This window comes from Eucalyptus grandis, chromosome 8 (assembly GCF_016545825.1).
Source record: "Eucalyptus grandis isolate ANBG69807.140 chromosome 8, ASM1654582v1, whole genome shotgun sequence".
Taxonomy (NCBI): Eukaryota; Viridiplantae; Streptophyta; class Magnoliopsida; order Myrtales; family Myrtaceae; genus Eucalyptus; species Eucalyptus grandis.
In genome coordinates, this window is record NC_052619.1 from 11,339,308 (window position 1) to 11,367,251 (window position 27,944).

At 39.7% G+C, this 27,944-nt stretch overlaps 3 protein-coding genes across 3 annotated transcripts; 2 read left to right on the forward strand and 1 right to left on the reverse strand.

Annotated features, from left to right (window-relative positions):
• Nucleotides 1-12,094: 12,094 nt before the first annotated feature.
• On the forward strand, nt 12,095-16,395 carry LOC120287648 (alpha-galactosidase-like). The gene is made up of 15 exons (XM_039300729.1): nt 12,095-12,329; nt 13,173-13,231; nt 13,328-13,384; nt 13,486-13,520; nt 13,614-13,717; nt 13,842-13,917; nt 14,014-14,072; nt 14,235-14,300; nt 14,397-14,480; nt 14,738-14,802; nt 14,920-15,002; nt 15,090-15,180; nt 15,258-15,307; nt 15,944-16,084; nt 16,164-16,395. The coding sequence occupies exons 1-15, from the start codon at nt 12,136-12,138 to the stop codon at nt 16,248-16,250; spliced, it is 1,251 nt and encodes a 416-aa protein (XP_039156663.1). The 5' UTR covers nt 12,095-12,135; the 3' UTR covers nt 16,251-16,395.
• A 1,216-nt stretch (nt 16,396-17,611) lies between these two features.
• On the forward strand, nt 17,612-22,179 carry LOC104416280 (alpha-galactosidase). The gene is given in 16 exon segments (XM_039300728.1): nt 17,612-18,113; nt 18,954-19,012; nt 19,109-19,165; nt 19,266-19,300; nt 19,394-19,497; nt 19,620-19,695; nt 19,793-19,851; nt 20,015-20,080; nt 20,176-20,259; nt 20,517-20,581; nt 20,702-20,784; nt 20,876-20,966; nt 21,044-21,058; nt 21,061-21,092; nt 21,731-21,871; nt 21,951-22,179. Coding segments are annotated over 16 exon segments (1,248 nt in total). The 5' UTR covers nt 17,612-17,919; the 3' UTR covers nt 22,038-22,179.
• Nucleotides 22,180-22,858: 679 nt separating this feature from the next.
• LOC120286969 (uncharacterized mitochondrial protein AtMg00810-like) lies at nt 22,859-24,079 on the reverse strand. The gene is made up of 2 exons (XM_039299581.1): nt 24,013-24,079; nt 22,859-23,388 (listed from the first exon to the last, which is right to left on the reverse strand). The coding sequence occupies exons 1-2, from the start codon at nt 24,077-24,079 to the stop codon at nt 22,859-22,861; spliced, it is 597 nt and encodes a 198-aa protein (XP_039155515.1).
• Nucleotides 24,080-27,944: the final 3,865 nt, after the last annotated feature.

Consider the following 27,944-nt stretch of genomic DNA (forward strand, 5'->3'; position numbering starts at 1 on the left):
TATAATCTGCCAAAATTATTAAACAAAAGATCGTACCTTTTCGACTAAATGACAATTAGTACCTTTTAGAAGAAATACAACTTACAGTCTTTATCCACGAATGTCTGAGTCTCAGGACTTAGAGTCTAAGAGATCAGAGTCTTTAGAGTTGGTGAGTCTCTAGACTTTAACTTCTTCAAGCTTCAAAATGTTGAGTCTTGAGCGGATAAAGTCAAACTGATTCTTCTCCAAAGGCTTTGTGAATATGTCTCGCTAGTTGACTTTTGAATCAACAAATTGAATCGAGATTTCTCCATTTTGAATATGATCTCTAATAAAGTGATGTCGAATCTCAATATGCTTTGCTCTTGAATGAAGGATTGGATTTTGGTGAGATTTATAGCACCGGTGTTGTCATCGATTTACGTGCATGAGTCTTCAATGCCAAAGTCTTGTAGCATTGTTGTTTTATCCATAGAATTTGCGAACAGCAGCTTCCAAGAGCTACATACTCTTGTTGTTGAAAGAGCTACGGTGCTTTGTTTCTCGAGAACCAAGACACCGTTCTGTTTCCAAGTAGTTGACAAGTTCCGTAAGTGCTCTTTCTATCGATTCTCGCAACGGCGAGCCAGATCTGCATCTCGAGTATCCTAGAAGATTAAAGTCTCCTTCTTTGGATACCAAAGACCGATGCTTGAAGATGAAGCAACGTATTTGATAATTCGTTTCACGGACCGAGATGTGATTCTCTAGGATCTGATTGAAACCTAGCACGAGATACAAACACTAAACAAAATATCGAGGTCTAGAAGATAAGATAAAGAAGTGAACCGATCATGCTTCGTACAGCTTTTTGATCTATTTTCTTCCCTTCTTCATCCTTGTCTATCTTCGAGAACATGACATTGGTATGTCGATCTTTTGCATTTTCCAATCCAAACCTTTTGACAAGATCATTCGCATATTTTCTTGATGGATGAAAGTTCCTTCCTTCATTTGTTTCACTTGGAGTCCAAGAAAGAATGTTAATTCTCCCATCATACTCATTTCAAATTCATCTGCATAGACTTAGAAAATTTCTTGCAAAGACTTTCATTAGAAGATCCAAAAATAATGTCATCAACATATATTTGAACAAGTAAAAAGTTTTTTGTTTTCCTTTTTGATAAAAACAAAGTAGTATCTACTTTACCTTTGACAAAACCATTTTGTAATAAAAACTTACTTAATCGTACCAAGCTCGAGGTGCTTGCTTTAGACCATCTGAGCCTTTTCGATCCCAAGGCGAGTCGGCTTCTTTGGGTCTTCAAATCCGAGCGGTTGTTCCACATAAACTTCCTCATGGATAAATCCATTTAGGAAAGCACTTTTGACGTCCATTTGGAATAACCTGAAATTTTTGTAACAAGCAAACGCAAGTAATAGACGAATAGCTTCTAACCTTGCAACGGGTGCGTAAGTCTCGTCATAGTCTATTCCTTCTTCTTGCGTATACCCTTTGGCCACGAGCCTTGCTTTGTTTCGTACGACTTTTCCTTTTCGTTCATTTTGTTCCGAATACCCATTTGGTTCCAATAGCAGTTTTACCTTTTGGTTTTAGATGTCAATTCCCGGACATCATTGATGTTGAACTGTCTAAGCTCTTCTTGCATAGCTTCGATCCAGCTTTCATCGAGATAAAGCTTCTTCTAAGCTTTTGGTTCAATTTCGAGAGATGAGAGCCACAGCACTAGATTCTTCATGCCTTTTTGATCGGTGCGGATTCCTTCATTAAGTTCGCCAATAATAAGATCTTTGGGATGACTGGATTTGTGTTTCCAGTTGCGAGGTTGATGATCTCTTTCTTTATTTGATTCTCCATGAGCGTCTTGATGATGGACTTCGAATCTGAGATGCTTCTTGAGATGTAGACATTTGAAGATCTAGAGCGGATTGATCTCATCGTGAAGTCCGGCTGGATTCATCTTACCGAGTCTTGGAATTTGACATTCATTGATTCTTCCCTGTTGGCTTTTTTATTGTAGACTCTGTAGGCTTTGCTTGATGTAGAATATCCAAGGAAGATGCCTTCATCGATCTTTCTTCAAACTTACCAACTCGATCATTTGCATTTTTCAAAATAAAGCATTTGCAACCGAACACATGAAAGTATGAAACAATAGGCTTCTTACCTTTGAACAATTCATAGGGGGTTTTATCAAGAATAGGTCTTAAAAAGACTCTATTTATAATATAGCAAGCGAATTGACTTCAGCCCAAAATCGTGAAGAAATTTTACTTTCAATTAAAAGTGTTCTAGCCATTTCTTGAAGAGATCTATTCTTTCTTTCCACAACTCCATTTTGCTCTGGGAGTATACGGAGGAGAACATGTGATTAACACAGCATTTATCACGAGAATCTCGTAAAATCTTGATTTTCAAATTCACTTCCATGATCTGTTCTTATACTAGAAATAGCACATCCTTTTTCATTTTGAACCTTTTTAGCAAACTTTTCAAAGTACGAAAAGGTTTCTGATTTGTTTGCTAGAAAATATACCCGGGTAAAAACGAGAGTAATCATCTACAATTACTAGACAATATTTCTTACCTCCAATGCTCACAGGTTCTTGTTGGTCCGAAGAGATCCATATGAAGCAACTGTATTACATGATTAGTAGATACATGATTTATTTGTTTAAATGAATTTCTTACCTTTCCCAGAATGCATGGAGTACATAAGTCGACTTTTGGTATGGCGGTTTAGGTAGACCTCTAACAAGCTGCTTTGAAGAGATTTTGGCTAATTGCTTCTTGTTGATATGGCCAAGCTTTCTATGCCATAGAATTGCTTCATCTTGAATTGAAATTAAGCATTGTTCTTCATTTGGCTTTACATCAAGGAGGTAGATGTTTCCATGCCTTCGACCCATGAAAGCGAGTCGAATCTTTGCTAATTCCAGAACAAATGCCTTCTTGAAAGAAGATCTTGTAACCTTGTATCACACAATTGGCTAATGCTGAGTAGATTGTAGTTGAGTCCTTCCACTAGAGAGACATTGCTTATTGTGAGATTTCCAATTTTCGCAATTCGAATCCCACAATACTTCCTTTGCTATTTCCTCCGAATGAAACTTTTCCACCATTCACTTTAATAAGCTTTATGAAACACTCGAGTCTCCGTCATGTGTCTTGAACATCCGCTGTCAAGATACCACTTTACCTTCTTTTGACGAGAGACCTGCATTCAAAAGAAGTCTCAAGCTTTCTTTGGTACCCAAATTTTCTTGGGTCCTTTCGTGTTAGTAGGATAAGCATTATTAGGCCATACTCTCTTCACAAGGGCTTCCAAACCATAGGACACTCTTTTCAAAATGATCATTTTACACTTAGAACACCTTAAAGCATTTCGACCTACAGGCTTTACAAAGACTTTTTTGAAATGATTTTTATAAGCCTCTCTCGATGGTCTTTTCTTAATTCTTTCTTTTACTTTTGGAAAATCAATCAAAGGGATTGTTTCTTCTGTCATACCTAGACCCGACTTATTAAAGTAAGGTCTTTGGATTGAAAAGAACTTTTTCAAGTTTTTCGGACCCTATTGAAAATTTCTTTGAAATATTTGATAAATCAGTTTTTAAGAAAGCATTTTCTTTTTGAAAGATTGTCTTCACTCTCTTTAAGAGTAGAAACATTCAAGTCTAAATTTTTACCTTTTCTTCTAAAATGATTTCCTTTTGTTTTAAAAATGAGTTTTCCTTTTTAAGTTCGGGAAATCCTTTTAAGAGAAGTCTTAAGACTAAAACATAACTCATTAATATATTTAGAGACTTTTGGGATTTTATAATTACTTACCTCAAATTCCTTTGTCCGAGTCCGATCCAGAAACCGAGTCGATTGCGCCATTAGACACGGGTTGGCATATTCCTCATCACTCTCTTCACACTCTGTATCGCTCCTGTGTTTCGGCTTTAAGAGCTTTTCGAAATTTCTCAGCTTTTCCTCTTTTCTTTTCGAAGAGGACGGTTGGGTCGATGTGTCCTTCTTTTTACATTCGAAGCAAACTACTTCTTTGTTTGGTTCCTCATCATCAACAGACTTGGTCTGCTGTCTCACGAGAATTTTGTTTCCTTGGGATAAACCTTCTGCCTTTTCTATTCAGTTTTCTGAATCTTTCTTATCATGAGGGCGAGCTCCTCATCATTCATATCATCTTCAGAATCTGCATCATCGAATCATCATTTGATTTTAGTGCAATAGATTTCTTACCTCTTGGATCTTCGTCTTCATTAATTCGTTCCACTTCGTAAGATGAAGAGTTCCATCGGTTCGTCTCTGAGATAATGGCATGATTCTTTGCGTCTCTCTTATTGAAGTCTTTATATGATTCCAATCCTTGGAGAGTCCACGTAGAAGCTTGTTCACCTTCATGGGATCAGAAATTTTTTGTCCTTGGTTCTCAAGACCATTGACAATATCGTAAAAACGACTAAACATGTCGGTTATAGATTCTCTGGTTTCATTTTGAAGGATTCATATTGACCAAGAAGAATGTTAATTCTGGTCTCCTTCACTCGATCTGTTCCTTCATAAGTGATATGTAACCTGTCCCGGACTTCTTTTGCTGTGACACAAGAAGATATTCGTATATTCGAGTTGGTGACAAAGCACAATATAAAGAATAAATTGCTTTAGCATCAAGTGCTTGTCTCTTGTTTATTTCTTCTTGAGACATTCCGCTGGTTTCAACGGTTTCTTTTCCTCTTTAGGTGTTTGATGCAGCAGCAATAGTGATTCCTTTTTCCACTACGTCCCATTCCGAGAGGATCCTTTGATCGTAGGAAAGCTTTCATCTTGTTCTTCCGGATGTTGTAATCCTTTCCATCGAAGTAGGGAGGTGCGGTATTGCTTTGCCCTCCATCAGCCCGGTGCTAGCATACTAGCCATGGATCTTTTACTCAGTAAAACACTTCAAACAAAGTAAGAACAAGAGGCTCGATACCAATTGAGATAGCTAGTACGAGTACCTAGAGGGGGTGAATAGGTATACAAAAAAATTTCTCGATGTTTGCACGATATTTAAACAATTAGAGACTTTGCAACAGTTGAAAATTCAATCGCAAGACTGAGTAAGGAAAGAGAGAATTGAACACTCGGTTTATAGTGGTTCGGCTTGATTCAAGCCTACGTCCACTCTTACCGCGACAGTAGATTGGCTGGATTCCACTATGATCAAAGAGATGTTACGGTGTTGATCTTCCTTGATTTCTAGGTGTAGATGATCTACCACACTTGCTCAAGGCGTCACCAAGTATAAACACTCTCGGTATACAATTTCGCTCGGTCTCAACTAACAATCAAAGGATCTTGAGACTCTGGAATTTTCTATCGATCACACACTTAAAACAACTAGAACGTCTTCCTTTTATACTCCTTCATGCCATCATAGCCGTTGGCACTTACCAAAGGAATTCCTCCAATCTACCCGTTGGACGGAATCAATCAAGAAGATCATCCGAGCTATATAAGGAATCGATGATAGCCCATCAATCCTGTTCGCCCATACAATCAGGATCTCGGTTTCCAAGAATAGAATAATCCAAGATTATTTCGTCGACCATCGGATCTTCAATCGTTCTTAGATAAGATATAAAGAATCCGAAATGATTATCCAACCAAAGAATCTATCCCGGAGGATAGGATCAAATCCTCAATCATAAACCTCGACTTTGGATTTCCTTCAACACTTTGGATTAGAAAGACTGTCGGTGAGAATAACTTTGAGTCTTGAGTCTTGAGTCTTGAGTCTTGAGTCTTGAGATAACGAGTCTTGAGACTATAAAATCTTGAGACTTTAACTATCGATATCCAGACTTAGACTGATAGAAATGTTTTGTCAGCTTCAAAATATTCTGGAAAGATTTCTCCAACAGAATGTAGCACTTAAGTGTCTTTTTGTGTCAAGTTATGGCACTTGAAAAGTTCCTTTGCCCATTTGTTATGGGAATATGAGAAGAAGGTAAGCGAGGAACAACATTGAGAGTTGTTTCTGAGACGAGGCCATGAGAGGTTTTAGGTTTTTTGGGGTGGGCTTTTCTTCGTTTCTAGGCGCGCATGTGTTATAATGGACTAACTATAACCCACGTATTTATAAAAGAATTGACACCATCAAATCAACAAACAGGTCAATGATCGCTGCTTCTCAGTGAATGAGAGAAAATATCAAATTTCTTTTCTGGGAGATATTACACAAAACTCTCTTGAAATTTGAGAGGTAATACACATTTTTCCCTAAATTATCAATATTATGCAATTACTTTATGAATTCTCATTTGTTGCGGTCGCTATTTCCTTTATATTTTTCGGTAATATGCACAATGCACATCGTATATTTAATATGTATGGCCCTTTATTTGCCAAGACTTATAAGTCTTTGGTAGAGTAAGGATTGGGATGTAAGTCCACAAAGCGATAACTTAATACTGCAGAAATATAATCCCAACCTGCTTTAATAAATAATGAATCCGTTGCCAAAAAAGCATGAATTCAACAAATGCACTACGAAGTCTTATTTTCGGTTTTCTTTTTCTTTTCCAGAAATACTAATGAGTGTTTTGAGCTATATTTTCTCTTTGTTTTCGTGTAGAGATCGTTATCAGACATCATCAAGAAAAATATATTTTGGCGTGGTGTGTTATAGGATCAATTGGCTAAACTTACCTGATCAGAAGGTGATGACCATTTCATGTTTTTGGTTGAAAAATGTATTTAACATGGTCAAGAAAAATTTCTGTCGGCAATGAAAGATGTGATGTAAGAGAAAGTGACAAAAAAGTTCACATCCCACCAGAAGTCATGGTGATTTTGGAGGAGAATCCTCCACGCACTGAGACCGCATTTCGGACCAAAAGAAAGGAAACGCGGTATTGAAGAAGATGGACAAATTCCCGAGTATGGACCGACGACGTCAATGGAGGAATTAACCATCTACTCCATTTTCCTTGGTCTCTCACGCAAGTAGCGGGTTACGTAACCGTGTCAAATAGACATCGACGGAAAGAAAACAAGCGAAATAGAAATAGAAAGAGCTAAAATAAGGAGTTTCAAATCTATAATGGTGACCTTTATTGGGATATCGGGTTAGACAAATTATCTTTTTTCAAAGACACAAAACTACTTAGAATCGGACCGATATGAATAGGTAGCATGGAGAAACATTAAAGCCAGATGGACACGATAATGATCGAACATTTATGCGAACTGCAATGGCTTCTATCATATATAGTCTCAAGTAAGCATCGAGAACTTTGCTTTGATTAGTTTACCTTTTTCTTTTTTCTTTCTTTTTTCGATTTTTTGGCCTTTCAGCATCCACATTTGTCTTGCGTCTCTTATCCCTTGTTTTCATTCATCGATTCATGGTAACGTAGCTTTATTACATACAAGGATGATATTATTGTAAATCTATGAATTCGAAATTGCTCGACATTATTCACACTCGATGGAGAGTTCAGCATTGGGACCCGCATATTCGACAAATTGAGTTGTTGGATGTGGAAGTCAAGAGCATCCATTGCTAAAGGACTTTTCTTACGCCTGCGCACACAAGAAAAGTCCTAGTTGCTTTAATTGATCCACCTTCTTGTGGACCATTCCATAATGACTAGCTCGATACAAGGACGACATTATTGTAAATTCATGAATTCGAAATTGCTCGATGATTTGATGAATTTAAGTTCACACTGGATAAAAAGGGAAAAGTGCCAAAAAAGTCCTAAACCTTTTGGCTTTGTGCCGATTTAGTCCTAAACCTTTTTTACGTTATGTCGATTCAGTCCTTTCCGGCCAATTTTGGCCGGATTTTGCTGACTGGACGCCGGCCGGCTGACGTGGCTTGATCGGCGCTGATGTGTACAATTTTTAATAATATTTTAATATTTTTAAATATTTTTATTTTTATTTTATTTTTCTCTTTTATTTTTATTTTTATTTTTATTCTTTTATTCTTTTTCTTTTTTTCTTGTCATCTTCTTCCTCCGGCCCGTCGCCGGAGCCGGGCGGACCGCCGAGGCGACGGCCGGCGGGCGACCTCGCCGGCCACCTCGCCCTCGCGGCCCGGGCGAGTGGCGGCGAGGCTCGACCTCGCCAGTCCGGCTCGCCACCCGGGCTGCGAGGGGCCTCGCGCCGGGCGGGCGAGGCTCGGCCTCGCCGGATTTGGCGGGTCGAGCCTCGCCCATGGCCGGCGAGGTGAGCCCCGCCAGCTCGGCGCGAGGCTAGGCTGCCTCGGAGAACCCGGGAATCACAAAACCCCCCACCCCCGATGAATCGCCGCCGCGGGAGAAACGAGGCAAAAATCCGGGCCGGGCCGCGTGACCGAAGACACCCCGAGCTCCCGTAAACCCTAGAGACGACGACGACGATGAGCGGAGGAGGGAGGAAATTTCTAGGGCGAGATTGGGATCGGAGAACGGAGCCGGGGAGGAGTCCAGCTGGCCTCGCGCCGAGCTGGCGGGGCTCGCCCTCGCCGGCCATGGGCGAGGCTCGACCCTGCCGGATCCGGCGGGCGAGCCTCGCCACCCAGCCGCGAGGGCGGCCTCGCCGGGCGGGCGGCGAGGCTCGACCTCGCCCGGATCCGGCGGGCGAGCCTCGCCCGCCCGATGCGAGGCCGCCCTCGCCGAGGTGGCGGCGAGGTCGACCTCGGCCGGTCGCCCGGCTCCGGCTGACCGGCTGGAGGAAGAAGATGAGAAGGAAAAAAAGAAAAAGAAAAAGAAAAAAATAAAAAATAAAAAGAAAATAAAAAATAAAAAATATTTAAAAATATTAAAATATTATTAAAAATTGTACACATCAGCGCCAATCAGACCACGTCAGCCGGCCGGCATCCAGTCAGCAAAATCCGGCCAAAATTGGCCGGAAAGGACTGAATTGACACAACATAAAAAGGTTTAGGACTAAATCGGCACCAAAAAAAAGTTTAGGACTAAATCGGCACAAAACCAAAAGGTTTAGGACTTTTTTGGCACTTTTCCCGGATAAAAAGTTCAGTTTTCAGACTTGGGTATTCTGCAAATTGAGTCGTTGGACGTGGAAGTCAAGAGTGTTCATTACTAAAGGACTTTCCTTGCACCTGCAGGCACAAGTCTTATTGCTTTAATTGATTCCACCATCTCATGGAGCATTCCATAATGACTTGACTTCATTCTCTTCTAGATGCATTGCATGGTATACCAAGCTCGTCTAGACTATCGATCATGTGTTCTTCCCGACAAATATGGCTAAGGCGAGACGATATGGAGATGATATGTAGAGCTGGGTAAATCCGACAAAGGATGCATGCCATGTAAAAGCTATTCCATTGAAAGAGATTATACTAGAACCACTAAGGTCAAGAGCTTATTGGCTAGTAAGGGCGGTTTGACATGACATGTCATGAACTAGCTACTTGTCATGACATGCAGCCACCGGTAATAATTAGACTACCACATGTAGATCAACATTTAGTAACAAAAATAATTCTCACTTTAAAATACTATGAAAGCAACTTAGGTAAGCATCTCCTTCCTCACATAGTACTTCCCGCCATACACACTCCTCTCCCGTTACTTAGGTATCGGACGGCCAATCGGATCAAAATCTGAACACCAGAATTTTTGTATGTGGACACATTCCACTTGAAGCGATAGCGATTTTGGAGAATATTTTGGAGAAGATTTTTCCACACGGTGAAACACGGCAAAGGAGAAGACTGGACGAATTGCCAATGTGAACAGACTTTGACGTCAATGGAGGACTTAACCATCTACTCCATTTTCATTGGTGCGCACGGAAGTTGCATGTTACGTGTAAAACATGGCAGTATCAGGTTAGACAAGGAGGTGCGGGACCCTAGAGTGTTATAACTTGACAGAAATTGACACTTAAATGTCATAACTTTTGAAATTGACACTTAAATGTCATAACTTTCGAAAGGTACACTTAAGTGCCAAAATCGGAGCAAAGCGGATCACTTGAGTGCTAATCCGGCCAAATTGCATACATGATATTTTTCCGACAAAGCGAGTGCAAAAAAACGCTATTTTGCACGTTGACGTGGCCAAATAATGCAAAAACGGCTTGGGCTGCGTAGTAAAAAAATAATATAAAAATATTAAAAATAATAATAATTTTAAAATTAAATTTAGTTCAAAGATGAAAAAATAATAATTTTAAAATTAAATTTAGTTAAAATATGAAAAACAAATAATTTTAAAATTAAATTTAGTTAAAATATTAAAAATAATTTTAAAATTAAAAAAAAAGAAGTGAGCCCTCAGCCATCGCCCTTTTTCTATTTTTTTATTTTTTGAATTTTTTTCACATTTTAACTAAATTTAATATTAAATTTATTATTTTTTCATATTTTAACTAAATTTAATTTTAAATTTAATTTAATTATTTTTTATATTTTTCTACCACATTAGCCACAAACGACGCCGTTTTTGCATTATTTGGCCACGTCAGCGTACAAAACGACGCCGTTTTGCACTCGCTTCGCCGGAAAAATGCCACGTCAACATTTTGGCCGGACTTTGGCCGAAGTGGCACCTAAGTGATTTTTTTTTCTTCGAATGTGGCACTCTTAAGTGTCCCTTTATGCCAAATTATGACACTTGTAGTGTTTTTTTTTTTTTTTGACCCAAGAACCCTGAACAGCCGGCAGCCGGTGAGGTAAACCGGGGGCGAATTGGGCCACCACCACAGACCCAGCCGCGGGTGAGTCGTGCGCAATGGAGACGCGGGGTTTTGAACCCCTCCCCCCACGGTGGGGGAGAAAGCGCGAAACCATTGCGGCCACCGTGGGTGGTGGTGCACTGTTTTTATCCCAATAAACATGCTTATTTATAGCTCATAAAATATCAAATCTTTATCATTTTGAAGACATGAACTTAAGAGATAGCACCACTCACCTGAAAAATCAAAAATCAACCTATGTGGTTACTTGAGCCAATACACTCGTATTCCTATTAATAAATCGAAAACGATATTAAAACCTAGTAATATGTTACTCTCCAACTAACGACTTGACTAAATTATGTTTATTCATCAATAAAACAATACCTACATGCTAATAAATCACTCAACCAAAGCAATTACTCAAAGCCGTCCTTAGCGCGAAGTGCGAGCACGAAACTTCATCATGCCATATTTCAAGCCCTAGGTCCAAAATTACTCCGATTGAACGAATGGTGGGCCAAAATTACTCCGATTGAACGAATGGGTGGCACAAGCACTTACCGGGCATTGTGTTTCATGGCTTGGCGAGGCTCCCTTTTATCTCCTCCTTTTTCCCCCTTTTTCTTTTTTTTTTTTTCTTTCTTTTCTTTCCTTCTCTCTCTGTCTCTCCTCTTTTTCTTCTTCTCTCCCGAAGACTCTCGATCTCTCTCCTTCTTCTTTCTCCTTTTTATTTTTGACTGGGTCAAAACCCATACTTTACAAAGATGATGAAGTTGCAGTCACTTTTAGGAAATTTCATGGCGACCTGTTAAAGCTTAGTTAATTGTCAAAAGATGGAACTGGGCAGCCAAATAGCGAAAGCGGATGGCCCCATGTCGTGTTCTTGGCAATCCTTTGATTGGTTTACGTTCTCTAACGGGTGGCTGCATCATTGGACTAAGAAAAAGATTTAATCAGATGAGATCACATGGTTCCCCGATGAGCAAGGCTTGATGCACCGACAAGGAAGTCGAACGCGGAGACTGACAAAACCTTGTGACCTAATCTCTCAAGTCATCTGGAAAAGGTAAGCATCAGCTTCACGTCCACTTCAACTCCCTCACAAAACAAGAAAGATAAAGAAACGAATAAGTTTAAACAATTCGGACGTCATGACCACGGTTGTTCTTTGGTGCATGTGAACGGAGGGAAAGAAAAGTTGTATATGCACAGATATCCCACGTTCAATCATCCCATTAATTAATTGGAAATTACGATGAAAACGAGATGAAGAATGGCAGGCTCTTCGCATTTTTTTTTCGTTTTTTTTTAGTGGTTGTCGGTTTTTAGTTAAAAGCTGAGCTGTTATCTTGACCTTATTCCATCTTTGATCCATATAAATACGACCACTTCCGCTTTCTGGCTCCTTCAGTATCTGACTGCATATTTTTCAGTTCGTTTTGGGAGAGAAGTGATTTCGGGCGATGGCTACCTCGTTTAATTCGAGAGAGCAGTCTGTGGTTGGAGTCGTGGTGGTGGTAGCTGCGTGCGTTCTGTATGCTGGTGTCGCCTCCGCTGGACGGCCAGCGACGAGCGTTAGCATGGACCTGCTCCATGGAAGAGGCAGAATCAGAAGAAAGCTTCTCGAGAACGGCCTCGGTTTGACTCCTCAAATGGGGTATGAGATTGTACTACTCATTTCTCTCTGGTTAACCTTCTTGTGATGGAACTGATTGATCCAATGGATAGAACTAATCATAATTCGAACATGAAGAAAGAAGATACGAACCTTTCTGCTCTTCGGCCCGGATTAGTATAGTCATAAAATAAGTGGGAAAATGTTCTCGTTTCCATAAATTATGCGAGACCCGCATGAGACTTTTTCTCAGTTTTTCACTTTAACTTTTATGTCAAGTAGGGTTTCATTTGCAACGAGAAGTAGAAACAGAAAATTAGAGAGCTAATAATTAGATTTGCACACTAATTGATCACTGGAATTGCAGTTCATTGGCTTCTCGTGATGATCATGCAACAGATGATTAAGGGTCACCAATGTCAGGGAGCAGTTGAGAGCTCTAATAACCAAAAACAGATCTTGCAAGCTGTTGTTTCAATATAGTTTGTTTCAATATGGTTTATTTTAGCCGACACATTACATTTAAATTCCTGGCTTTCAACTTTGGGACATCAAATGAGAAAAAAAGGTTTCACGTGATCCATGACTCTTGCATGCGTAAACCTTCCATGCCCTTCATTAATTAGTTTTGTACGATGCATTTGGACTTTGGAGTGTACTATATTGTTATTGTATTGTTTAGAGAATCCGATCATGGTGTGACGTCTTTTTCGCCATTATCTTGCAACAAGAAGAAAAAATGCTATTCCTTGCATTAGCAAATTGTTGTGTCCAACACATTTATATGCTTCTATGGATTCCCAAGTGGCATTTCACACCAGATGAAATGGGATACTGATTTTCTAGCTGATGTTTGATCTGATCTGGACAATTTGATTCCGACAGATGGAATAGCTGGAACCACTTTCAGTGTAACATCAACGAAAATTTGATAAAGGAAACAGGTAAATTGATTAACACGCACCAGTAGAATCGATCAAAAAAATTGCAGTATTTAATCTGGCTCAGTTACTTAATAACACTTTCTTTGAATGTTGCAGCGGATGCGATGGTCTCATCCGGACTTGCTGCACTAGGATATGAGTATGTAAACTTAGGTGCGTTGACATGTTTTTGCTCGTGTAGAATCATAGACTGTATAAAGCATTGTCTGAATATTTATTGTTTCTGCTTCTTTTCCCTCGTTTTCCTTTTAAAGATGATTGCTGGGGTGAGCTTAACAGAGATTCTCAGGTACATTCCTATATCTTGTCTCGCCACCATATGATAAGAGTATAAAATTGGTTAAGAGTTATCAAAAGGAGGGAAATTCGATAATTGTGGCAGGGTAATTTGGTTGCCAATGCTTCAGCATTTCCATCTGGAATTAAGGCATTAGCTGATTATGTTCACAGCAAAGGCCTCAAGCTTGGGATTTACTCTGATGCTGGGTATGGCCATAACATTAACTAAAGCAACTCTTTTTACGTTCATTACATTACGTGAAAGAGAACAGGAAAAGAGAAAACCATCGTTTGATTACCATTTAAAGTTCAATCTGGTCTCTTTTTATAGATCTCAAACATGCAGTGGAACAATGCCAGGATCACTCGGTCATGAAGAGCAAGATGCGAAAACTTTTGCTTCCTGGGTAGAATTCAGTAGCGTCTGAGGAATTGGACCATTATTAATCCGCATCGTCCCACTCGCTCACGCTTTCGCTCATTCTAATGTTTTCTATCTGGCAGGGGTTGATTACTTGAAGTATGATAATTGTAACAATCCCGGTACGAGTCCCAAGGAAAGGTACGCAGTTTTTTCTGATTTTTCACGCTTTGGCTGCCGAATATCCTCATTTAGGACATAACATAAAATACCAAATTCATTCAGCAGAATTTTGAAAGGGGCTCTGCCATTACTAATCAATGTTGAACTTTTCTTTTCCTAACTGAAACTACTTTGCTAAAGGTACCCAATCATGAGCAAAGCCCTGTTGAACTCTGGAAGGAAAATCTTCTTCTCTCTCTGTGAATGGTGAGTTGAGCCTTTTGCAGGATTAATTTTCTCATCCATCATTTGCGCTTATTGACAGAAGCAAGAGAGAACTTACTTTTTGCACCAAAACTTCAGGGGACAAGAAGACCCAGCAACTTGGGCTTCGTCCATTGGGAATAGCTGGAGAACAACCGACGATATTTTTGACAACTGGGACAGGTGACTGAATATGAACATAAAATCTGCTTCATGTCCTAATTGCTGCATGTAATCAAAAAAGAAAAAGGGATCTAATTTGCAAATCTCCTGCATATTGGAATGGAACCAATCTTGTGATTAAGTTTCACTATCCAGGAATTAGTTTATGTCGACATAAACCAACGAAATGAACGACTCTGCGATCCTTTCAGCTCATGTTCTTACGACTTCACTTCTGATGTCATAAATAAGTGACGGGAATTTCCTCTTTGCATCAGAATGACATCTCAGGCAGATCTGAATGATAAATGGGCATCTTATGCTGGACCTGGAGGATGGAATGGTAATGATGTTCATCATTTTTTTAGTTCGATATTTTTAAATATCGAACAGAGAGTGGAAGAGAGGAACTTGCAAGATGAACAATCAACAAGTCATTTTGGAATTAAATTGTGTTCAGATCCTGACATGCTTGAAGTCGGAAATGGTGGAATGACCACAGAAGAATACCGTTCGCATTTCAGCATATGGGCATTGGTCAAGGTATGAGTAAGACATATTTTGAAATAAACAGACACCTAAGACACGTTTTTGCTGAGTTTTTTTCTTTTTTTGGGTCCTTCCGAACAGGCTCCATTGTTGATTGGTTGTGATGTGCGATCGATGAACAACACGACCCTCATGTTGCTGAGCAACAAGGAAGTTATTGCTGTTAATCAAGGTATCGACAAATTGTGTTACAATGGAATGCCCTGCGATGAATTTTTCCTCAGTGAAAGCATTTTCACTCTTTTGTAGATGGGCTTGGCGTTCAGGGGAAAAAGGTTAAGTCAGATGGCAATCTTGAGGTAAACTTTCTTCAGTATGATCATCCTTCCTTGCATTAATAACAGTCGGAACTAGTACGTCATTCATGGTACAGCAAAAAGCAACATTGCATATGCTCTGCATCAATTATCAATATCAAAACAATGCATAGCCCATTGCAGACATTTGAAAGCAAATGGATTGTAATAATTTGCAAGTTGTCTATCTTTAGGGGTGTAAGTGTATCAATGCTTCCTCGTTTGTTCAAGTTAACACGCAAAAAAACTTTAAACCTGTGGCTGGGAAACCAACAGAAAATTGGTGATAGATCCCATTCTTATATAAATTTAATTAAATCATTAGAAGTTACAGAGTTAAGTTGATGGAAGAAACAAAAGTCTTGTATCCATCACAGCAATGGATTCAACAGCAAGGTTGATTATCAGGTTAACCAACCTAATATTCTGTCGGTCAGTTTATTAACTTTTGTTCATGACCTAAAAGGACATTCCCAGCATGCAATTATGCATATTATGGCAATCAACAAACGGTCATGCAGAGTAAATACCAGGGTGACTAATAGATCACGTGAAGTTATCTTTCAAAAAATGTTGTTCGTCCTATCATATTTAGCAGAATCTTATAAAGTTCACAATCATGCATCCAAAACAATGTAGGTTTGGGCAGGTCCCCTCAGCACGAACAAGGTAGCAGTGGTTCTATGGAACAGAGGTTCATCGAGAGCTACAGTCACTGCCTCTTGGTCTGACATTGGTCTCAATTCTACAACAGTAGTCAAAGCAAGAGACTTGTGGATGGTGAGACTTCAGAGCCAAACATAATTGTTTATTTGATGAAGAACTAAGCTCACAGAAAATTACTCAAATTTCGGTGCAGCATTCCACCAAAAGGTCAATCAAGGGACAAATCTCAGCTGATATCGACTCCCACGCTTGTAAAATGTATGTTTTGAGTCCGCAATAACACGGAGACATCAGGAGAAAGGAAACAGGGTTGAAGCTGAGGTTGTGCAGAATTAAATATGTGCTAATTTGATCCTGTTTCATCATTGATGTAAGAAATAAACCACAGAATCATTAATAAGATATGATCACCAACTTCGGCAGTCTTCCTATGTCTCTTACAAAGTAAAACCCGAAGCAACCCCCAACACCTCCCAAAAAAAAAAAAAAGCTAGTGAGTAGAGACTGACAGTTAGCAAGACAATGAAGGAACAATGAAGGAAAAAAAACACGGAAGTGAAAAAGAAATCCTATGATATTAGCAGTCTTCAGATCCAACCAAGACTCAATCAGACATCATGAATGGAGGTCCTCTTACATCAAATATTTCACGGGTTGGCAAAACAACTGCAAGAACAGCGGTCAGTAGCCCTTGTTTCCTCGAATCCTTGCTCTCGTGTCAACCTGGGCAAAAAGTTAAATGAGGAGTTAGAGAGGTACATTGCTTATTCAGCTCCTCTCGTGGAAATCATATCATAGATCGGCATAATGAATTTTCAACAAGTCCCACACACGAAACTACAACCCCCCGTGCGCATGACATCAAACGCAAGCTGTCGTATGCAAACGATAAAACGCACAGGAAGAAAGAGCCAGAGAAACCCCATAAACCGAACAAAAACATATTCCGCCATTTACAATCTCGATCAAATGCGTAATGCGTTAGGAGTCAATGTTTGCGATGACATCAGGCGCGAGCTGTCGCCCGAAATGATGGAACGCGCTATCGAGTTTCGGCTCATAAACGTGCGTGGCAACGGAGTCAATGTTCGCGATGTGTTGTCGTCTTTTACCAGCTAATCTGTAGGGAAAGGCATATTCACCAAGGGCACGGGCTCTCGTAGCAAAGAGGACGATATCGAGATGATCGTTCGATTGACCCGTTACAGAAGTTATGCGAAGCTTCTTCCATCGCTAGAAAGATGATGAAGTTGCAGTCACTTTTAGGGAAGTTTCATGGCGACCTGTTAAAGCTTAGTTAATTGTCAAAAAGATGGAACTGGGCAGCCAAATAGCGAAAGCGGATGGCCCCATGTCGTGTTCTTGGCAATCCTTTGATTGGTTTTCGTTCTCTAATGAGTGGCTGCATCATTGGACTAAGAAAAAGATTTAATCAGATGAGATCACATGGTTCCCCGATGAGCAAGGCTTGATGCACCGACAAGGAAGTCGAACGCGGAGACTGACAAAACCTTGTGACCTAATCTCTCAAGTCATCTGGAAAAGGTAAGCATCAGCTTCACGTCCACTTCAACTCCCTCACAAAACAAGAAAGATAAAGAAACGAATAAGTTTAAACAATTCGGACGTCATGACCACGGTTGTTCTTTGGTGCATGTGAACGGAGGGAAAGAAAAGTTGTATATGCACAGATATCCCACGTTCAATCATCCCATTAATTAATTGGAAATTACGATGAAAACGAGATGAAGAATGGCAGGCTCTTCGCATTCAATTTTTTTTCGTATTTTTTTTTTAGTGGTTGTCGGTTTTTAGTTAAAAGCTGAGCTGTTATCTTGACCTTATTCCATCTTTGATCCATATAAATACGACCACTTCCGCTTTCTGGCTCCTTCAGTATCTGACTGCATATTTTTCAGTTTGTTTTGGGAGAGAAGTGATTTCGGGCGATGGCTACCTCGTTTAATTCGAGAGAGCAGTCTGTGGTTGGAGTCGTGGTGGTGGTAGCTGCGTGCGTTCTGTATGCTGGTGTCGCCTCCGCTGGATGGCCAGCGACGAGCGTTAGCATGGACCTGCTCCATGGAAGAGGCAGAATCAGAAGAAAGCTTCTCGAGAACGGCCTCGGTTTGACTCCTCAAATGGGGTATGGGATTGTACTACTCATTTCTCTCTGGTTAACCTTCTTGTGATGGAACTGATTGATCCAATGGATAGAACTAATCATAATTCGAACATGAAGAAAGAAGATACGAACCTTTCTGCTCTTCGCCCGGATTAGTATAGTCATAAAATAAGTGGGAAAATGTTCTCGTTTCCATAAATTATGCGAGACCCGCATGAGACTTTTTCTCAGTTTTCACTTTAACTTTTATGTCAAGTAGGATTTCATTTGCAACGAGAAGTAGAAACAGAAAATTAGAGAGCTAATAATTAGATTTGCACACTAATTGATCACTGGAATTGCAGTTCATTGGCTTCTCGTGATGATCATGCAACAGATGATTAAGGGTCACCAATGTCAGGGAGCAGTTGAGAGCTCTAATAACCAAAAACAGATCTTGCAAGCTGTTGTTTCAATATAGTTTGTTTCAATATGGTTTATTTTAGCCGACACATTACATTTAAATTCCTGGCTTTCAACTTTGGGACATCAAATGAGAAAAAAGGTTTCACGTGATCCATGACTCTTGCATGCGTAAACCTTCCATGCCCTTCATTAAATAGTTTTGTACGATGCATTTGGACTTTGGAGTGTACTATATTGTTATTGTATTGTTTAGAGAATCCGATCATGGTGTGACGTCTTTTTCGCCATTATCTTGCAACAAGAAGAAAAAATGCATTTCCTTGCATTAGCAAATTGTTGTGTCCAACACATTTATATGCTTCTATGGATTCCCAAGTGGCATTTCACCCGAGATGAAATGGGATACTGATTTTCTAGCTGATGTTTGATCTCATCTGGGCAATTTGATTGCGACAGATGGAATAGCTGGAACCACTTTCAGTGTAACATCAACGAAAATTTGATAAAGGAAACAGGTACCTTGATCAACACGCACCAATGGAATCGATCAAAAACTTTGCAGGATTTAATCTGGCTAATTTACTTAATAACACTTTCTTTGAATGTTGCAGCGGATGCGATGGTCTCATCCGGACTTGCTGCACTAGGATATGAGTATGTAAACTTAGGTGCGTTGACATGTTTTTGCTCGTGTAGAATCACAGACTGTATAAAGCATTGTCCGAATATTTATTTTTCTGCTTCTTTTCCCTCGTTTTCCTTTTAAAGATGATTGCTGGGGTGAGCTTAACAGAGATTCTCAGGTACATTCCTAAATCTTGTCTCGCCACCGTATGATAAGAGTATAAAATTGGTTAAGAGTTATCAAAAGGAGGGAAATTCGATAATTGTGGCAGGGTAATTTGGTTGCCAAAGCTTCAGCATTTCCATCTGGAATTAAGGCATTAGCTGATTATGTTCACAGCAAAGGCCTCAAGCTTGGGATTTACTCAGATGCTGGGTATGGCCGTAACATTAACTAAAGCAACTCTTTTTACGTTCATTACATTAGGCGAAAGAGAACAGGAAAAGAAAACCATCGTTTGATTACCATATAAAGTTCAATCTGGTCTCTTTTTGTAGATCTCAAACATGCAGTGGAACAGTGCCTGGATCGCTCGGTCATGAAGAGCAAGATGCGAAAACTTTTGCTTCCTGGGTAGAATTCAGTAGCGTCTGAGGAATTGGACCATTATTAATCTGCATCGTCCCACTCGCTCACGCTTTCGCTCATTCTAATGTTTTCTATCTGGCAGGGGGTTGATTACTTGAAGTATGATAATTGTAACAATCCCGGTACGAGTCCCAAGGAAAGGTACGCAGTTTTTTCTGATTTTTTCACGCTTTGGCTGCCGAATATCCTCATTTAGGACATAACATAAAATACCAAATTCATTCAGCAGAATTTTGAAAGGGGCTCTGCCATTACTAATCAATGTTGAACTTTTCTTTTCCTAACTGAAACTACTTTGCTAAAGGTACCCAATCATGAGCAAAGCCCTGTTAAACTCTGGAAGGAAAATCTTCTTCTCTCTCTGTGAATGGTGAGTTGAGCCTTTTGCAGGATTAATTTTCTCATCCATCATTTGCGCTTATTGACAGAAGCAGAGAGAACTTACCTTTTGCACCAAAACTTCAGGGGACAAGAAGACCCAGCAACTTGGGCTTCGTCCATTGGGAATAGCTGGAGAACAACCGAAGATATTTCGGACAACTGGGACAGGTGACTGAATATGAACATAAAATCTGCTTCATGTCCTAATTGCTGCATGTAATCAAAAAGAAAAAGGGATCTAATTTGCAAATCTCCCTGCATATTGGAATGGAACCAATCTTGTGATTAAGTTTCACTATCCAGGAATTAGTTTATGTCGACATAAACCAACGAAATGAACGACTCTGCGATCCTTTCAGCTCATGTTCTTACGACTTCACTTCTGATGTCATAAATAAGTGACGGGAATTTCCTCTTTGCATCAGAATGACATCTCGGGCAGATCTGAATGATAAATGGGCATCTTATGCTGGACCTGGAGGATGGAATGGTAATGATGTTCATCATTTTTTTTAGTTCGATATTTTTAAATATCGAACAGAGAGATTGGAAGAGAGGAACTTGCAAGATGAACAATCAACAAGTCATTTTGGAATTAAATTGTGTTCAGATCCTGACATGCTTGAAGTCGGAAATGGTGGAATGACCACAGAAGAATACCGTTCGCATTTCAGCATATGGGCATTGGTCAAGGTATGAGTAAGACATATTTTGAAATAAACAGACACCTAAGACACGTTTTTGCTGAGTTTTTTTTTTCTTTTTTTTGGGTCCTTCCGAACAGGCTCCATTGTTGATTGGTTGTGATGTGCGATCGATGAACAACACGACCCTCATGTTGCTGAGCAACAAGGAAGTTATTGCTGTTAATCAAGGTATCGACAAATTGTGTTACAATGGAATGCCCTGCGATGAATTTTTCCTCAGTGAAAGCATTTTCACTCTTTTGTAGATGGGCTTGGCGTTCAGGGAAAAAGGTTAAGTCAGATGGCAATCTTGAGGTAAACTTTCTTCAGTATGATCATCCTTCCTTGCATTAATAACAGTACCCGGAACTAGTACGTCATTCATGGTACAGCAAAAAGCAACATTGCATATGCTCTGCATCAATTATCAATATCAAAACAATGCATAGCCCATTGCAGACATTTGAAAGCAAATGGATTGTAATAATTTGCAAGTTGTCTATCTTTAGGGGTGTAAGTGTATCAATGCTTCCTCGTTTGTTCAAGTTAACACGCAAAAAACTTTAAACCTGTGGCTGGGAAACCAACAGAAAATTGGTGATAGATCCCATTCTTATATAAATTTAATTAAATCATTAGAAGTTACAGAGTTAAGTTGATGGCAGAAACAAAAGTCTTGTATTCATCACAGCAATGGATTCAACAGCAAGGTTGATTATCAGGTTAACCAACCTAATATTCTGTCGGTCAGTTTATTAACTTTTGTTCATGACCTAAAAGGACATTCCCAGCATGCAATTATGCATATTATGGCAATCAACAAACGGTCATGCAGTGTAAATACCAGGGTGACTAATAGATCTCGTGAAGTTATCTTTCAAACAATGTTGTTCGTCCTATCATTTTTAGCAGAATCTTATAAAGTTCACAATCATGCATCCAAAACAATGTAGGTTTGGGCAGGTCCCCTCAGCGCAAACAAGGTAGCAGTGGTTCTATGGAACAGAGGTTCATCGAGAGCTACAGTCACTGCCTCTTGGTCTGACATTGGCATCAATTCTACAACAGTAGTCGAAGCTAGAGATTTGTGGATGGTGAGACTTCAGAGCCAAACATAATTGTTTATTTGATGAAGAACTGTGCTCACAGAAAATTACTCAAATTTTGGTGCAGCATTCCACCCAAAATTCAATCAAGGGACAAATCTCAGCTGATATCAACTCCCACGATTGTAAAATGTATGTTTTGACTCCACAATAACATGGAGACATCAGGAGAACGGAAACCGGGTTGCAGCTGAGGTTGTGCAGAATTAAATCTGTGCTAATTTGATCCTGTTTCATCATTGATGTAAGAAATAAACCAGAGAATCGTTAATAAGATATGATAACCAATTTCACCAGTCTTCCTATGGCTTTACAAATGTAAAACCCGCAAACCCACCCCCTGTTGTTATTGATCAAACAGTAAACAAGAAACAGAAAACCAGAAGCTATGGTTTTCGAATGAGGAAGAGAAGCACAGAGAAAACAGAACACAAACTTGCATAGGAAACTGTCAAGTACAGGACAACTTAAACAAGAACAATAACTGCTTACAAACCACTCACACACGTGCAGCATATAATTGCACCTAAACGTGCTAATTCACTTCCTAAATAACAAAAATACCAGCTGCATAATATAACCAACTTAGCAAGAAAAATAAACCATAAAAAGAAAACAGAATAGAGGAACATCAGTCGAAAAACCAGCAGCATTGAGACATTATAATCCAACAAACTCCTCCTTGGATCAGTTATCAGTTGCTGCTGCATACTCCAATTTTCTTTCTTAATACTTCAAATCTTCCAGCTTGAAGTGGTTTTGTGAACATATCTGCAAGTTGATCTTCAGATTTGCAATAAACCAGCTTAACTTCACCATTTTGTTGCACCTCACGCAGAAAGAAGAACTTAACCTTGAAATGCTTAGTTTTGCCATGAAAAACTGGATTCAGAGATATTGCTAAAGCAGCTTGATCATCCACATTGATTTTGATACAGCCACTGAAATTCAGCTATAAATCTTTCATTATTTTCTTCAGCACAAAGCTTGATTTGCAGCTGCAGTAGCAGCTATAAATTCTACTTCTGCAGTAGATTGAGCTACAATTTCTTGTTTTTTAGAACACCAAGAGAAACAAGCTGATCCAAAATCGAAACAATATCCAGATGTACTCTTCATATCATCCATTGAGCCAGCCCAATCACTATCAGAAAAACCTTGTAAATTGAATTCTTGACCCCTAGCAAATAGAATGTCTGGTCTAGTTGCTGTAAGGTACATGAGACACCCTATCAAACTTCTATACATCGAGGCATCCACAACATCTGTTCCATCAACCTTCTGCAACTTCTCTTTAGCTGCCATCGGTGTACTGACACTTCGACATTCTTCCATCTGAAACTTCTTTAAAATTTCCTTCAAATATTTCCTTTGGCAAATGAAGATTTCATATGGACTTTGCTTAACTTCCAGACCTAAGAAATAAACCATTTTTCCTAAGTCTGTCATCTCAAAACCTGCAAACAAACATTGCTTAATATTTTCTATCAGTTCTGCATCATTTCCTGTCACCAATAAATCATCCACATAGAGTGATAAAACTACCACACTTCGATTTACTTTCTTGATATAAAGAGTGAACTCACTTAAGCTTTTTGCAAAACCAAAATCCTGTAAATATCGATCTATCTTTCCATACCAAGCTCTTGGAGCTTGTTTCAGTCCATATAGAACTTTGTGCAATCTATATACACTTTCCTCTTGCCCTTTAATACTGAAACCTTCAGGTTGTTCAACAAAAATTTCCTCTTCAAGCTCTCCATTTAGGAATGCAGACTTGACATCTAACTGAAAGATAGTCCATCCCTTCTCTGCTGCAATAGCTAACAAAAGCCTTATTGTGTCCAACCTTGCAACTGGAGCAAAAGTTTCAGAATAGTCTACTCCCCATATTTGAGCATAGCCTTTCACAACCAGTCTTGCTTTATACTTATTGACAGAACCATCATGATTGAGCTTTGTCCTAAACACCCACTTAACTCCAATCACATTCTTGTCTAGTGGCCTGTCTACTAATTCCCAAGTCTGATTTTTCTGAATCATTGCTATCTCCTCCTACATTGCTGCAATCCACTTATGATCTTCCTTGGCTTCTGCAAAGTTGGATGGTTCGAGCACTGCCACATTACTTCTTTCATAGATCTCAGCAAGTGACCTTGTGCCTCTCACAGGTTGATCATCTATACTCTCTTCCATTTCCTCTCGTAATTCCATTAGTCTCCACGTCCGTTTCAAGCTGTCTTTCGAAGTGCTTCATTCGTGATCCTTCCATCTATCCAATTCCATTCATCTTCCTCTAAAAACATGTCATCTCTGCTCACGATTATTTTCCCTGTCATGGGATAGAAAATTCTGTAAGCTCTTAATTGAAGACTATATCCAACAAAGATCCCAATCTGTGCCTTTTTATCAAGTTTGTCCCTCTTAATTTCAGGAACATGAGTGTAACACAAATATCCAAAAACCTTCAAGTTTTTCACAGAAGGTTTAATATCTTGCCATTCTTCGAGAGGTGTTAATTTCTCTAAGGCTTTTGTAGGCAATCTATTTAATAGAAATATAGTAGTATTAGCTACCTCAGCCCAGAACCTCTTAGGCAAATTCTTCTCTTGCATCATACATCTGGTCATCTCCATAATACTTATGTTCTTTCTCTCACTGACCCCATTCTGTTGAGGTGAGTAAGGAGCTGTAAATTGCTGCACAATTCCTGCTTGCTCACAAATCAGCTTAAATTTGTTATTTTGTATACTCGGATCCATTGTCGACACGAGAGCTTTAATTTTCTTCCCACTTTGATTCTCAACTAAAGCTTTAAACTTCATAAATGCATCAACTACTTCAGTCTTAGCTCGCAGAAAATAGATCTAGCTCATCCTAGTCAAATCATCAGTAAAGGTAATAAAATACATGCTTCCATTGAGAGAGGGTTCAGACATAGGTCCACATACATCAGTGTGAACTAGTTCCAGCTTTTGACATATCCTCAAGACTCCCTTTGAAGGGAAATCTAGTTTGTTTGCCAAGAAGACAGGTTCTGCATTGTGGAAGTTCTTCCTCCAAACTTGGCAAGTCATCTACCAAGCCATTTTTCTGCATAAAGAGCATACTTCTCATGTGAACATGCCCAAGTCTTTTATGCCATAGCTCTGTATTTTCTTCTTTGCATTTCAAAGCCATCTGTTGCATCTCATGTGGCTTGAACATAAAAATTTTATCCCTCATTGGAATTCTCAAGACTTCTTTGCTGTCAGCATTTTTAATGAGACATTCCCTTCCTTCGAACTTCACTTTATAGCCCTTCTCCACTAACTGACCAACACTTAACAGATTTTGGTCAATATTTGGCACAAAGAGAACATCCCTGATTAGCTTTACCTCTTGGTTTCCTTCAATAGCAACTACACCTTTACCTTGCACTTCAATATGTTGTCCATTGCCAATTCTGACTCTAGACTTTACTGTCTTGTTTATGTTCCTGAATAGCTTTAAGTTACCAGTCATGTGATTGGTATAGCCACTATCTACCAGCCATGTATTATTGTCGACTGAAGATTCACCAGCTGAAGCTACAAACAGGTGCTCTTCATCAACTTCATTTACTGCCACTTGTGCTTCTCCTGCTTGCTGATAAGTTTTCCCTTTGCAAATAGCTTCCATGTGACCCAGCTTGTGGCATCTTCTGCACCTAGCATCTGGCTTTCTCCAGCATCTAAAGGATTGATGATTGGTTCCACGACAGTGCTGACATGGCCTTTTATTATTTTTCCATTTACTAGATCCACCAGTGTTCCCTTCTTTCGGTAAAAACCTCGAATCAGCAACATTTCCTCTAAACCGAATCCATTTCTTCCCTTTGCTTCCATCATTTTGATTTACTTTGGCTTGCAATGCCCCCTCTACATGTTCTTCTCTCCTCATTAGTCTTCTGTGTTCCTATGCCTGCAAAGCATTCAACAACTCTACAAGTTTTATATTAGCCAAGTTCCTAGTGTTTTCCAGAGAAGCTATAGTAGCTTCGAATTTCTCTGGAAGAGACACCAGAATCTTCTAAACAAGCCTATCATCCTTCAAGTCAGTCCTCAAAACTCTGATTTTATCAGCTATCCCCACTAGCCTATCAGAGTATTCCTTCATTGCCTCAAACTCTTTCATTTGTTGTCTCTCAAATTCTCTCAAGAGATTCAGCACCTTCATACCTCTTATCTTCTCATCTCCTTCATATTCTTCCTTCAAGAAGTCCCATATGGCCTTTGCAGAGTCACACTTCATAATTCTGGTAAAGATGGTAGGCGAGACAGCAACATACAGGCAAGATTTTGCCTTGGCTTTTCTTGTGGTTCTCTCTTTATGAAGTTTGATTTGATTCATGGTCGGATTATTTGGAAGTGGAGCAACTTCATAATCATCCTCCACAGCTTCCCACAGATCATGACCCTCCAAAAATGCTGTCATCTTAACAGCCCATGCTTGATAATTCCGGTAAATACTGGAGAAGCCATCGCAGAGAAACCACTCGACCCTGTCTCCATCACCCTTTAACTTATTTACACTTCGATACTTGCTTCACTTCACAGTCCCTCAAGATCATCCATGCTCTGATACCACTGTTGTTACTGATCAAACAGTAAACAAGAAACAGAAAACCAAAAGCTATAGTTTTTGAATAAGGAAGAGAAGCACAGAGAAAACAGAACACGAACTTGCATACATCTATTCTCTTAGGAAACTGTCAAGTACAGGACAACTTAAACAAAAACAATAACTGCTTACAAACCACTCACACACGTGCAGCATATAACTGCACCTGAACGTGCTAATTCACTTCCTAAATAACAAAAATACCAACTGCATAATATAACCAACTTAGCAAGAAAAATAAACCATAAAAAGAAAACAGAACAGAGGAACATCAGTCGAAAAACCAGAAGCACTGAGACATTATAATCCAACACCTCCCCCCAAAAAAAAAAAAAAAAAAAAAAAAAAAGCTAGTGAGTGGTGACTGACGGTTAGCGAGACAATGAAGAAAAAAAAAACAAGGAAGTGAAAAAGGAATTCGATGATATTAGCAGTCTTCAGATCCAACCAAGACTCGATCAGACTTCATGAATGGAGGTCCTCTCATCAAATATTTCACAGGTTGGCAAAACAACTGCAAGAACAGCGGTCAGTAGCCCTTGTTTCCTCGAATCCTTGCTCTCGTGTCAACATGGGCAAAAAGTTAAATGAGGAGTTAGAGAGGTACATTGCTTATTCAGCTCCTCTCGTGGAAATCATATCATTGATCGGCATAATGAATTGTCAACAAGTCCCACACACGAAACTACCCCCGTGCGCATGACATCAAACGCCAGCTGTCGCATGCAAACGATAAAACGCACAGGAAGAAAGAGTCAGAGAAACCCCATAAATCGAACAAAAACATATTCCGCCATTTACAATCTCGATCAAATGCGTAATGCGTTGGGAGTCAATGTTTGCGATGACATCAGGCGCGAGCTGTCGGCCGAAATGATGGGACGCCCTATCAATTTCGGCTCACAAACGTGCATTGCAACGGAGTCGATGTTCGCGATGTGTTGTCGTCCTTTACCAGCTAATCTGTAGGGAAAGGCATAGTCACCAAAGGCACGGGGCTCTCGTAGCAAAGAGGACGACATCGAGATGATCCTTCGATTGACCCGTTACAGAAGTTATGCGAAGCTTCTTCCATCGCTAGAAAGATGATGAAGTTGCAGTCACTTTTAGGGAAGTTTCATGGCGACCTGTTAAAGCTTAGTTAAATGTCAAAAAGATGGAACTGAGCAGCCAAATAGCGAAAGCGGATGGCCCCATCTCGTGTTCTTTGCAATCCTTTGATTGGTTTACGTTCTCTAACGGGTGGCTGCATCATTGGACTAAGAAAAAGATTTAATCAGATGAGATCACATGGTTCCCCGATGAGCAAGGCTTGACGCACCGACAAGGAAGTCGAACGCGGAGACGTAGACAAAACCTTGTGACCTAATCTCTCAAATCATCTGGAAAAGGTAAGCATCAGCTTCACGTCCACTTCAAC

Bases quoted from the DNA above. Each gene is read 5' to 3' on its own strand.
- LOC120287648 (XM_039300729.1), top strand. From the start codon at position 12,136: ATGGCTACCTCGTTTAATTCGAGAGAGCAGTCTGTGGTTGGAGTCGTG. The intron at 12,330-13,172 runs GTATGAGATTGT...TGATTCCGACAG, and splicing joins GGTTTGACTCCTCAAATGGG to ATGGAATAGCTGGAACCACT. The intron at 13,385-13,485 runs GTGCGTTGACAT...TTCCTTTTAAAG, and splicing joins ATATGAGTATGTAAACTTAG to ATGATTGCTGGGGTGAGCTT.
- LOC120286969 (XM_039299581.1), bottom strand. From the start codon at position 24,079: ATGGAAGAGAGTATAGATGATCAACCTGTGAGAGGCACAAGGTCACTT. The intron at 23,389-24,012 runs GTAATGTGGCAG...TATTGGTGACAG, and splicing joins TGCTGAGATCTATGAAAGAA to GAAATGATGCAGAACTGATA.